The 12192-nt window shown below is 43.9% G+C and overlaps 1 protein-coding gene across 4 annotated transcripts in view; it reads right to left on the reverse strand.

The window, feature by feature from the left end:
• Positions 1-11449, reverse strand: part of LOC109512321 (sodium channel protein type 8 subunit alpha) — a 96153-nt gene extending 84704 nt beyond the window's left edge. For 2 of the 4 annotated variants that reach the window (XM_019863939.1, XM_019863940.1), the window contains exon 1: positions 5057-5335. In XM_019863939.1, coding sequence (XP_019719498.1) covers positions 5057-5335 — 279 coding nt within the window. Of the gene's footprint in view, positions 1-5056; positions 5391-11158 lie in introns of those variants that run through there. The other 2 variants (XM_019863937.1, XM_019863938.1) reach the window with 2 other exon arrangements.
• Between the last annotated feature and the right edge of the window lie 743 nt (positions 11450-12192).

Consider the following 12192-nt stretch of genomic DNA (forward strand, 5'->3'; position numbering starts at 1 on the left):
GGGGGGGGAACAAGCATCTTGGTGGACGGGCACAGCCTCCAATGGCCCGCCCACGGTGAAGGATCTGCAGTAGGTGGCCTTAAGCATCAAAGAGCTTTAATCCGCCAATGAACCAAGTAGAAGAAGAAGCAGGCGAAGATGAAAAACATTGGATCGGACTTTACTCGGCCACAATGCGCAGAGGCATTCTGGTTAACGGAAGCCATTTTAAACTGTAAATTACATTTCATTTAAGAGTTCAGACAGCTGCAGGCAGCTGCGAGTGTGCTTCCGCTGGACTTTTGCAGTTGTATAGATTGGCAAATCAGTGTATGTGAAATGTATGTGAGTTTTTGTGTATGTGCATTGATTGTGCACTCTCTTTAACATTTTTAATCACGTTGGATTTTTCATCTTCAACTTGTTGGACCATGACTTTTAGGGGGGGCTTGTTGTTGGACTGACGATAGACGGAATCGTGGCCAGGAGAAATTTACTAACGGAAGCGATGATGGAAAAGCACGGTTAAAATAACATGACGGACTGACCGACTGACGATTACAGTATGGTCTAGCTTGAAAAAAATGATGGACAGGTGCCAAGGCTGCTGACGGATGACGGACCCGCAGAATTTTTTTTAATTTCCCACCTCGGATCATTTCATAGCCATTCTCTTGGTTTCCCAGCTTCCAGGATAGTTTTTCTTTTATTTTGGTCGAATCAGGTTTCAGCTTTCATGTGTTGCCATGTCAGCGTAATCTGCCCAGGGTCTTCATTGCCATAAGTGCTGGCCATGGATACATTACACACCGCGACACATTCGGCACTCTTGGCCTTTGTGCAAGCGCATAGTCAGACTGGCATTTTCTGTCCTCTGATTGGTTGAGCTAAATAGCCTTTCGATGTGCGCCATCGATCGGCAATGAGTGTGCATGGCGGATCATTTCCATTCATTTTTCAACCCAGAAGAGGGTGTATTCTGCACTTACAGAGTATACACGCAGAGACAAAGAAATGAGGTGATTTTTATCGATAAAGAATCAGCATCTCTGGTGAGTGATATATATCATTCATATCAAGGTTTTATGCTTTTGTTGTACTATTATAAATATATATTGATTTTTAACTGCTTCAAGGAAAACACAGTCCGCGTTTCATTCATTTGTTTTTCAAAACAAAGATGACTTGTTTTGTCAAACATTTTCGCTGCACACTGATTCTTGTTCGTATTGTGGCAAGATATGGCTTAGATATTCAGCAAGGTACGATGTTTTAAACCGTGTTCATGCTCACGTCTTGACAGGAATTGGTGAAGTTCCTGCGAGTCGGGTGAAAGCTCTCTTCCAGTTCAACTTTACTTTCGGGTCACTCAACTGGCGGCAGACGATAATATCTGAAGTAAGTCAAATGTCCAAATCGCCCGCAATCAAACTTTTTTCCCTTTCTCCATTTGTACGCAATATCGGAAATCGAAAAACAAGTCATGATCCGTTTTGTCATTTGGGTCTTTGGAAGCAATACTGACAAAACAACTCTTCTTTTTTTACTTCTTGTTTTGTTTTGAAAAACAGATGATACGCAGATTAACTATTTGTCTTGCTTCAGTAATAATGTTATTCAACCCAAATAGGCAGAATGCCTCTTCCCAAGATGTGCGAGCTGCTATTCTCTGGCTTACTGGCATTTGCCCATTTTTGGCACCCATGCAGCCCACACTAGTATCCAGGTACAGCTGTCGTCTTAAAATAAAACAAAAAAGGAAAAACATTGCTTTGAATTGTCTTGTTTTTTAATGAATTAATACAAATATGTGCAAACAAAAACAGAATCTTATCTCGGAACCAGGCTAAGGTAGGACACTATCTATCGTTGAGTTGCAGCTCAGATGACAAAGGAGCCACTACAGTATGTCGTACGTCTGTTTCAACTTGCCGTTGCTTTTTTTTTTCTAGTCACCTGTACCTTGAAAGGCTAGCAGCCTCTTTAAATCAATGTGTTTAATTTCACTATTGATATCATTTAAGTCCATATTTGCTTTTTGAAACAAGGAGGGTAAAGCTTCCACTCTGACCTTCTCACAAAATTCTTGAACATTATTATATGACGCTGCCCTGGCGACCAGTTCAGGGTGTTGTCTCCCCCGCAACCCTGTTGATAAGCCGTGTTGAAAATCAATGGATTGCTATTATAGGACGATACCTGATCATTTGCTGAGACAAGGATTAGGGCTGGTCATAGCACTGCTATGCGTCATCGTGCCAACCCCCCTCCACAAGCCACGGACTTGCATATGAATGAACTAACAATGCTGCTTACTCACCGTCGGGAGGAGTGAAGCCACCAGTGGCCATCTTAACATTGCGATTCACTAAGCCTGCCTGACGTGAATACATTCATTACTTTGTAATGTTGAAAATGCCAAAGTGTATGACATAGGGTTGAACCAACAAGTCTGGGAAAAGCGCTACATGCATATTTCATCGCTAAGAATGACATTTTAAGTTTTCTCTCATAAGGTATAGGGAGAGATAATATACTAGTTGATGCAAACAGTGAACTTTGTTCTTTGAGTGGCTCTTGTGATTCCATACAGGGATCCTAGCATAAAAAACGTGGCAACATAAGATGGCTGCCCTCAGGCTTTAGCCGCGAGGGTCCCATTAAAAGTACATTTTTAAGTCCGTGCTTCAAGCACGCATTGCATTTTGATGATGTATGCACTGTGTGACTGTTGGTGGGCGGAGTTTGCCAAATAATGGCCTTTTCCGCCTAATTGAGGCTCGTTTAGAGGGTGATTTATTCTTGTAGTCTAGCAAGAGACAACCTTGCACTCTTGAAGAAAAAGAAACTGCCATTCATTGGTCCCACAATAAGCTACTTCACGGAAATGTTCACGAAGCAAAAATATTCAGTTTGCCCAAAATATGAAGAATGAGCTCAATGAACTTTCATTCGGTGAATTTGTTCAGGTACAACACTGCAAATATGGCATTTGTGTGTATCATTTAGTAAAAGGTGGGAGGGGAGAGATTAGGTCACCTCGGTTCAAAATGCATTGCCTGCCACTTCTACACTCTCTGTCTTACAATGGAAAGAACTCTCAAGCAACCGCATTAAAAAAAAAACGTTTATTAGTCAAGTTGACACGGTGACTCCGATGATATGTAAAAAAACACACACAAAAGCACCAACCTGCTTTTACTTGACTGAAACATGGAAGCTTTTTGTTCCTTTGCAACCACATTTACTCATCACTCCCTTTAAGTAGGCTGGCTGTAAGAGGTTCTTGATGTAATTTGCAAAAGTAACCTGAAGATAAATGACCTTCAAAATGTATCCTGAGGTAAAGAGCACTCTTTCACAACGCAGAGGCACATCTCTGCGGGAGCAGCTCTCCCGACAACATCATATTACAGCGACGTTGAGATGTTGACAAGGTCACCCAAACCATCCAGACACGTCAGGAGTAGTTTGGCTTCCGAGTCATTTTCATTCCCCGAAGTCCATCGTCATCGAGGAAAAATGAGTCACCACCTCTGACCTTACCTCGACTAAAGCTGCGAGAACCCAAAGTTAAGCGTTCCTTGAAATACCAATAAATACTGCAAGCACATCATTGGAGTGAATCTGCATATCAGCCAGTGCCAAATAGAAAACAGCCTATCACTGTGACGCGCCCTGACGTCATTGCGATGAATGACGGCCGCAGCCACGAGACATGCCAGCAACATGCACGTGGCAAAGAAGATAAACAAGGAACAACAATGGGGGACATGCCGCTCGTATGTGTTCCTTCTTAAAATATTTGTTTGGCAAAAGGCACAAGTTGTATTCTTTTTGTTGTCACGTATCAAGCTCTGCCCTTTTGGTCCTGTTCAAAGATACTGGTGCCAAAAAGTGGAAGGCCTACGGCAGGTCAGTACTTTTGACATTCTTCAATTTACAATTTATAGCGTCGATGTATCTTTGCTCAAATGAACACTTCTGAAGTTGTGTTGACTCTTGAGTGAATCAAGAACATCTCTGCTGACTATAGCCAAATAGCCATACAGTGCATGCAATTTGGCCTTTTTCTTTTTTTTTGCTTCAACAATCATTTCCACAAAATTGATATGTTTACCAATTTTGAAATTGAAGAATAGGTCTGTGGCTGTTCTGAACGCCAGAGTCAAATTGAGAAGAATAATCCTGCCCACAAGAGGTGTGATGTAGCGTGGCAAGATCGTAGCTTAGCGTAGCATACCATAGCCTAAATGCAGAGCCAAAGGGTGCACTCCTCCATTTGGCGCCAACTGCTTCACTTAAAGACGGAACTAACAATTGCTTCCACTGACTGAACGATCAATTGTATCCATCCTTTTTCGTCTAAATGCAGCATAAGTAATTCTGAGATAACTGAACTCGGTAGTGGTGTCCCACGAGCTCAGCTATATATACAGATGAGCTCTGAAATATTCCTCTGAACAATCTATCAATGTAAGGCTCAGTCCTTTCTTCAAGCTGTCCCACCAAGCATTTCCATTATCAAGAGGATATTTTTAATGTAGTCATTTCTACCTCGAAGCTTTGGATGCTTATGCTTTGGATGGAGGATGCTAGCGAAGCTAACAGCTATGATGGACAGAGCCCTCCCACCCCCTCCAGGCCACCCTGACAGCGCTGGCCAGCTCCTTCAGCCAGCAAGAAGGAGAGGTACCGCTGCTCGTTCCTGCCGACTGTTGTCAGGCTATTGAATAGATGGTCCTGAAAACCTGGACTCACCCCCATTCACCCATTTTTAATCTGCTTATATTTAAATTGTATATTTTATATTTATTGATATACATGTTATCTTCTACTTTCTCCCTTTCATAATGTTTCTGCTGTAAATTGGGAATTTGTCCATTGTGAGACAAATAAAGGTTTTCTTATCTCATGTTATCTTAAGCTTTCTCATGAAATCATTGCTTATTTGGGGAATTATTGCTTATTCGGCCAGGGATGCCTGTAGACAGGTAACCTACCACCCCTTGTCCCCATCCACCCACCCCTCCGCCAAAAAATGAATTTATTTCAAGAAGATCTTGATTCAACTCACTTTCTGAGAATTCAGGTAGTACGGGTCCAGATCCTCCAGTGGTACCGCCACCATTCCCTTCGGGATGTCCCCATAGATGTAGGGCAGGCTCTTGCCAGCCTCCAGGTCACTGTTGGGCTTGGGCTTGTTCTCATCATCGTCATCACGGTAACTGCTGTCCTGCTTGGCTGGCTTCTTGTTCTTCTCCTCGTTGATGCGCTGCTCGAGGGCCGCCAATGATTCCACATTAAATCTCTTGAAGCTGTCAGGACCTGGCGGTGCGAGTAGGGGGGCAGCCATGTTTTCATCCTGCAACTACGTGGTCTTTAGGTTGTGACCATCCAAGGTGGCAGATCTGCGGGAAGATGTAGTGGGGGGGGGGGGGGGGGGGTGGGGGGGGGGGGGGGGGGACAAGTCAACTCAACATGTCGTATCTGTTCTTCACCGTTGATGCATGCACCTGTGGGGATGAGCAAAAATAGATGACAAACGGCATTATGAGTGTGATCCCCCTCACCCCTAAAAAAACAAAAGGGTAAATTAAATATAAGCATTTTCTCTATATAACCTGAACTTTTACACCTCAATGCACAGTTGTCTCTTTACAGTGTAAAATGAACAATCTGCAAGAAGCAATTCCAAAAACATGCACGTTCGTTTAATTGAAGACTCTAATATCCGTCGACATGAAGGTGACTGGGGATGGTTGTGTCACCTGTATATGCACCAGCTCCGAGAGAGACACACTATATCTTTGATGAAAATGCCACATATGCAGTCTTGACGAGTTCATTAATATGTTTGTAAATTCAAACCTCTGACGTGGATGAATTTCAGTTTTACTGTTTCATACAAAGAGGGAGCGAAAACTGTTGGCAGACATTTTACTCGCAGCATTGCCTGAAACATGTGCCGGATATATTTTAGGGACGCACAGCTGATATGGTGAAGCTTCCTTGGACACAAGACACTTGAGGGTCTCGAAAAGGTAAACCCAGCAAAACACCTTTATACACGAAAGCCATCTGGCACGAGCCGGACAAATCACGGCATCGCTTAATGGTGCTTTCCTTAACCCTGCAAAACCAAACTGCTGCTGCGGGGGTAGGCGACTCGGGTCCACGAGGGCCACCTTGCTGCATGTTTTAGACATCTCCCTTTTTCAACACACTTGATTCAAACGATGAGGATGGTTATCAGACTTCTGGAGAGCTTGCAACGAATTGGACCCTATGCAAACAAATAAGACAACCAGTAGTCAAATCATAATAATGACAAGCAAATCGTCAATGTCCATTTTTGTCAATAAAAAAAAAAAAAATTATTTGAATGGGATTTCTGAAACGCGGACAACCCAAACCGGACACGTGTTTTTCAAAGGACAGCGACAATATCCGACTCACTGCAGGATGAGGATTAAAAATCTTTGTGAAGGCGCACCCAACATTGCTTCTTCGCCCGGCGCTTCGCATGGACGACGGGGAGAGTGCAGCTTTGTGACTTGCCGAAGAAGGCGAAACGCAGGAAGGAAAGCCGGACAGACGACCTTTGTCAATTCAATGTTGCAATAGTTAAACTGTCTCACCGAAAGTATGAATTCTTTTGTCGCACTGGCTCACTGCTAAATGTGTTCAAAGAAAAAGTCTGAACTTAATGGTCGTCACACCACAGAGCGGGCCGGAACAGGGATTCCTTCTTTTTAAAAAGTCACAACTGCAGTGGACATTTCCAGCTCCGGGCGAGAGAATATACCCATGACAAAAACCCACGTGAATACAATTTTAAAGAATGAGGTTATTTTTCCTCCAGGTGGTGTCCTGGTCACTTTGAATAAAGTCGGAACGCCTCCGTATTTCCCACCGTAAATGCGTCATGAGCTGCCGTGAGCAGAGTCCATTGAAATTAATCATGAACGATCCCGTTGTGAATGCTGCTGTCATCTCTTCAAAGAGAGGTGTGTCTTCCTCTCTCGCTGACAAACAACTTGACACAACGCGTATAGACTACGGGTGTCAAATGAAATTGGGTTCAGAGGCCACGTTCACAACAATTTGATCTCACGTGTGTTGGTTGTATTTGTGGCCGAAAAAGTCAACTGTCCTCTTGAGTAACTCAATATTTTGCCAATGATGATTGGACCGCACGGAAGTACCTTGATCTGGAACGGAAAGAATCCATGTGCCATTCATTCTTTTGTTTTTCAAAACAAAATAGGAAGTAAAAAAAAGGGGGGGTGGGGGATTACGCATTCTCCCAGTATCTGCGTGAGTTTTCTCCGGGTACTCCTCCCACATTCCAAAAACCATACATGGTAGCTTGATTGAACTCTCTAAATGGACCGTAGGCGTGCCCCATGATTGGCTGGCAACCGGTTCAGGGTGTCCCCCGCCTACTGCCCGATGATAACTGGGATAGGCTCCAGCTCGCCAGCGACCCTCATGAGGATGTGCGGTTTGGATGGAAAGATGGACGGACATACAAAACAATATTGAAGAAGGAAACACAAGTAAATATTCCAGTACTTTGGTGTCTTTCTGTTTTATTTTTTTCTTCCGATCCAAACCAGAATAGGTTGGATCATCGGATCTCTCTAAAAGACTCACTAGTGGATTTGTCCTGAAACGGGTCACGGTGAGCGACAAGGAAATGGCCATGAATAAAATCAAACATGTCTCAATGATGTCTTTTTTTTTTTTTATTGATAGTTTTGTATAGATACTGTATCCATCCATCCCCCCATCCATTATCTGAGCCGCTTATCCTCAGAAGGGTTGTAGGCATGCTGGAGCCTCTCCCAGCTGTCTTTGGGCACTAGACGGTGTATACCCTGAACTGATCACCAACTCATCGCAGGGTACACATAGACAAACAACCATTTGCACTGACAATCACATCTAGGGACAATTTGGATTACTCAATCAACCTACCATGAATGTTTTTGAATGTGGGAGGAAACCGGAGTACCCAGAGAAAACCCACCCAGGCACAGGGAAAACATGCAAACTCCACACAGGAACCCCAAAGCCCGGAATTGAATCCTGCACCACTGCACTGTGAGGCGGACGTGCTGACCAGTCCAACACCATGCTGCCTACTGTATCATATAACAGCTAAATTATTTGATCTATCGGGGAAATCTTGCACCATCCCAGGTTCATATCGTTGAACATGATTGTTTATCTTCAGGTTTTTTGTGCAAATTCCATCAGAATCTGCAGTTCAACGTCAAATGAACTTCAAGTAATATTTTTTGTAAAGAAACAAAATGCTGCAATGTAATTAATTGTCAAGTCCAAGTGTGCTCTGAACGGCATTTGTGTGACACCCAGAGGCATAACATCAAGGTGACAGACCCCGGTGCAATGTTATTTTTTATTTTTTGTGCCCAGACCCCTGCCAAACCACAAACGAATGTGCGCGCACACGCTTGGAGGCAAACCACATTTGTAGCCACTCAAGAGAACTGCTATTGTCACCATCACGTGTTTTGTAGAACGTCCAATTTAAATGTTGTGATTTGTCTCTTGAACATTAACAATATCACAAAAAATGTCAAATTCATGATATTGTGTTTTTCAACCTTTCATTCTATTTGCATAAATGCAAAATGCTCATTGGGGCACCGAAAACACAATAGGTTACAAATAATTTGCTCACGATTTAAGTGCTACTAATTCCACTTTATAGCAAAAAGAAGCTGTCCTCACACAGAAGCTCAGGAAAGTTTTTTCATTTATGAGTCTGTTTCCTATTTTGGGGGGAGAGGGGGGACTCCAGGGAATGGTCCGGTTGGCCAACAGTACACAAGTCAGTTGCTATTATAGACATTTTTGCATTGACATCAGTTGGCAGTGAGAAATCGAAACGTTGTTGATGTGTGGACAGAATAGTCCACTGCAACAGGTGTACAGGAGGGCACAGCTGAATCCACCAATTTTTTTACTCTGATGCTGCGGTGGCAGTGAAGTCTCCTTTGACTGCCCGGAGAAGCAGGATTCGACGGAAGGGTTAATGCCACTTCAGCGATGGTGCTAGCTGGTAAGCTATTGCTTGACCCAGCGGGATGCTAGCTTTTGCCTGGCTTGGATTGAAAAGATACGTATATCTTTGTCATTTTCACATTAAGCTCATATTGCTAATTTTTGTCCTTTCATCGAGACTTGTCGTGACTAACAATCCACAGATTACTAACCCACCCAAGCTATTCTATTTACAAAATCAGTGCTCTGTGGGAATTCTGCACAGCTGGGTTTTTTTCCCCTTCCTTCCTGGCCCCCAAGACCGTATGTGGCTGATGAATTGCACCGGTTGTACGGCCAACATTTGCACCACTGGTTACACCCGTATCATTGTGCAAACGTGAATAAAACCTAATTGTTTTCTTACTTTCTTATCAATGATTGGACTCCCTAAAGGTTTACTAAGCTGTGGCTCGGGACCTAAAATGTCTAATAATTTTGATTAAAAATATTTTTAAAAGTTTTAAATAGCAATTGCATGTGACAAATGAGTCAACTGTCATTGCAAATAAAGTACAACACTGTTTCTTGTATGACTGACTGTCAAGCGGCAGATTAAAAGCCAAAGTGTCACTTTTAAGGTTGACTGTTTTGGAGAAAAAAAAATCAAATGTAAGGCTTTGTGAAGGATGTATGCTGTGCTGTATCTCAATTTAAAGACATGTTCAAATTCTAGCAGGAAACCGCAATGCCCTATATTAGGCTAAGCTGCTCTTTAATGGCTGCTCCACTCAGGGAAAGCCTTTTAGTCAGCGCATGATGGTTACATGACAAGTGCTCAAGCTGCAGGAAATTTCAGGGCCAACTCAACTCATGTGAGGCAGCATTGGGGGGTGGCATATTAGGGTAGAACCACAAGTTAAGATGGAATGTGCCATTTTCTGGACAGTCGTGCCTGCAGATGTGGCTCATTTTGACGCTTTCCCCAACCCCGTCTGTGTGAACATGTTCGTCGTGAGAAGCTTTCTCTCCCTCTCTGTCTCTCTCTCTGTCTCTCTCTCTCTCTGTCTCTCTCTCTCTCTCTCTCTCTCTCACACACACACACACACACACACACACACACACACACACACACACACAAACGCGCGCGCGCAAGCTATAACAATCAAACATGCACCCCCTTCTTAAAAAAAACATCTATTTTTAAAATGGACCCCAGAATATCTAACCACTGAGCCTTCTGCTGCTCTTCAGGCAAACACGCAACACCCGCACACCGCGCGCGTGCGTGTGTAAAATTAAAACGATTAGAACATAAGACAGTCAGTCCTTCGACGGCGGGAGAAAACATAGCGTTCCACACACAACACACTGCAAGAGACAAGCATATTTGTTTTTTTCTGCAATGAGGAGAGTGGATGGCGGCGGTGACAACGAGGGTGGATGTTTGTGTTACATTGAAGGATACAGTGCGCAAAGAAGCGGCACATTGACCGAGGCAGGAAAGCGGGTTGCTGCTGCAGTGGGTGGTAACAAAAATATTTTCAAAGTTGTCATATGCAGCAACCCCACCAACCGTGATTATCATTTCGGTGAGACACGCGAAAGACTTGTCTGCGGCGCACTCGGTAGCATGACGTTAGCCCCTGCGCGCTGCCTTGAAGGGTGTGCACCACACCCGTGGAGTCTGGTCGACTCGCAAATCAATACACTGCGTGCGTGATTGTGTGCTTGAACATATATTTTTTGTTAAGACGAGAGAAAAGATGAGACAATGACGCATGGAAGCTACGAAAAATGAAAGAATACTCACGCATCCTGTCATCCAAGGTTGAGCCAAGTGTACCGCAATGTGAAAATCATTTTTAGCTACAGGCAAGTGTCCCGCAATGTGATATATATTTTTTTAAGATGGAGCCATCTTACGCTCCGTCGTAAACGCGCCCCTTCCTCCTTTAGCACACAGGATCAGCACCTGACATTTTCTACGCGCGTCTAGTGCGAGAGAGGACGATGCCCATAACACATATTCGCCCCTAAAAAAACGAGAGGGGGTGGGGGGGGGCAGTTTTGAGACATTCTCGCAAGACAATTTCATCAAACAAAGCAGTTGTCTCCTTGCCCCTCACAGACGAGTCCCGCATGTAAAGGAAAGTGCACTTACCTCAGAAGCGTCACAGGGAAACCGAGGTGCCGTGGCGAGACTGCAGAGGCGCGAACGGTCTTGGAGAAACTGCGGTTGTCGCCATATTGCTGCTGCCGTCTTCCCCCCCTCCCCCACCCCCTCTACACGCACACCAGCACCTCCACCTCCAGCAATAGCGGCCCTCCTCAGAGCGAGCGGCTTCCCTGCATAATTGATGTCTCTCAGTACAATGTGAGGGAGTGTCGCCCGGTGCCTACTGCTCCAATCCTAAAGGTCATTTAGGCCTGCAGCCCCCCCACCCCCCCCGCACCTTGTTAGAACCCGACTACAGTGCGCCACGGCAGGCGGGTGTGCAAGGATGGTGCGCGCGAAACACGCGTGCATCTCTTGCGTGTGAGGAAGAGAGGGCAATGCAGGAATGCAGATAGAATAGAACTTGCACACTGTGACCATGACGTGCAGAAAGTCATGGAAAATCGTTGAACACCAGTCAACTTCCAAGTTGGTCAAATTTCAAAATTAACAACAAACACAGGAGTGACAAAAAAATTGAAAAAAAAAAACCCATATCACTGCATAGGAATGAATGTAACTTGAACTAATAGGTTCCAGACTCAAACTGTCACCCCAATTAAACTTTTTTAAATGTTAGCAGCATGGGCGTCATTAGGCCGATTTTAGGGAGGCTTCAGCCTCCCTAAAAATGTCTTTAGCCCCCCTAAATAATTTCATTGCATTATTTAAAAAAAGTATTATTTATTTTTCCTGTACTTTTTCTAATATATTGCATCAAATTCAATGTAATGTGGCCATTTTAAATTATATTTCGATAACCTGCCATTATTGTAATGTTAAATCTCCCAGGTTTCCTGAACGCAACAGGTGTTGCGTTAGCATTTGACGTGTCTGTCACCATCGCCACATCAAATGCTAACGCAACAACTGACAGTTCATTGCCGAAAGTCAGGTTGAGTAGACAGCATGGATATTCGACAGTTTTTTAGAAAGGTAAATTAAGTATTCAATGCATCCATGCTGGTAAAACTAGTGAC

Source organism: Hippocampus comes, unplaced genomic scaffold (genome assembly GCF_001891065.2).
Source record: "Hippocampus comes isolate QL1 unplaced genomic scaffold, H_comes_QL1_v1.1 scaffold467, whole genome shotgun sequence".
NCBI lineage: Eukaryota > Metazoa > Chordata > Actinopteri > Syngnathiformes > Syngnathidae > Hippocampus > Hippocampus comes.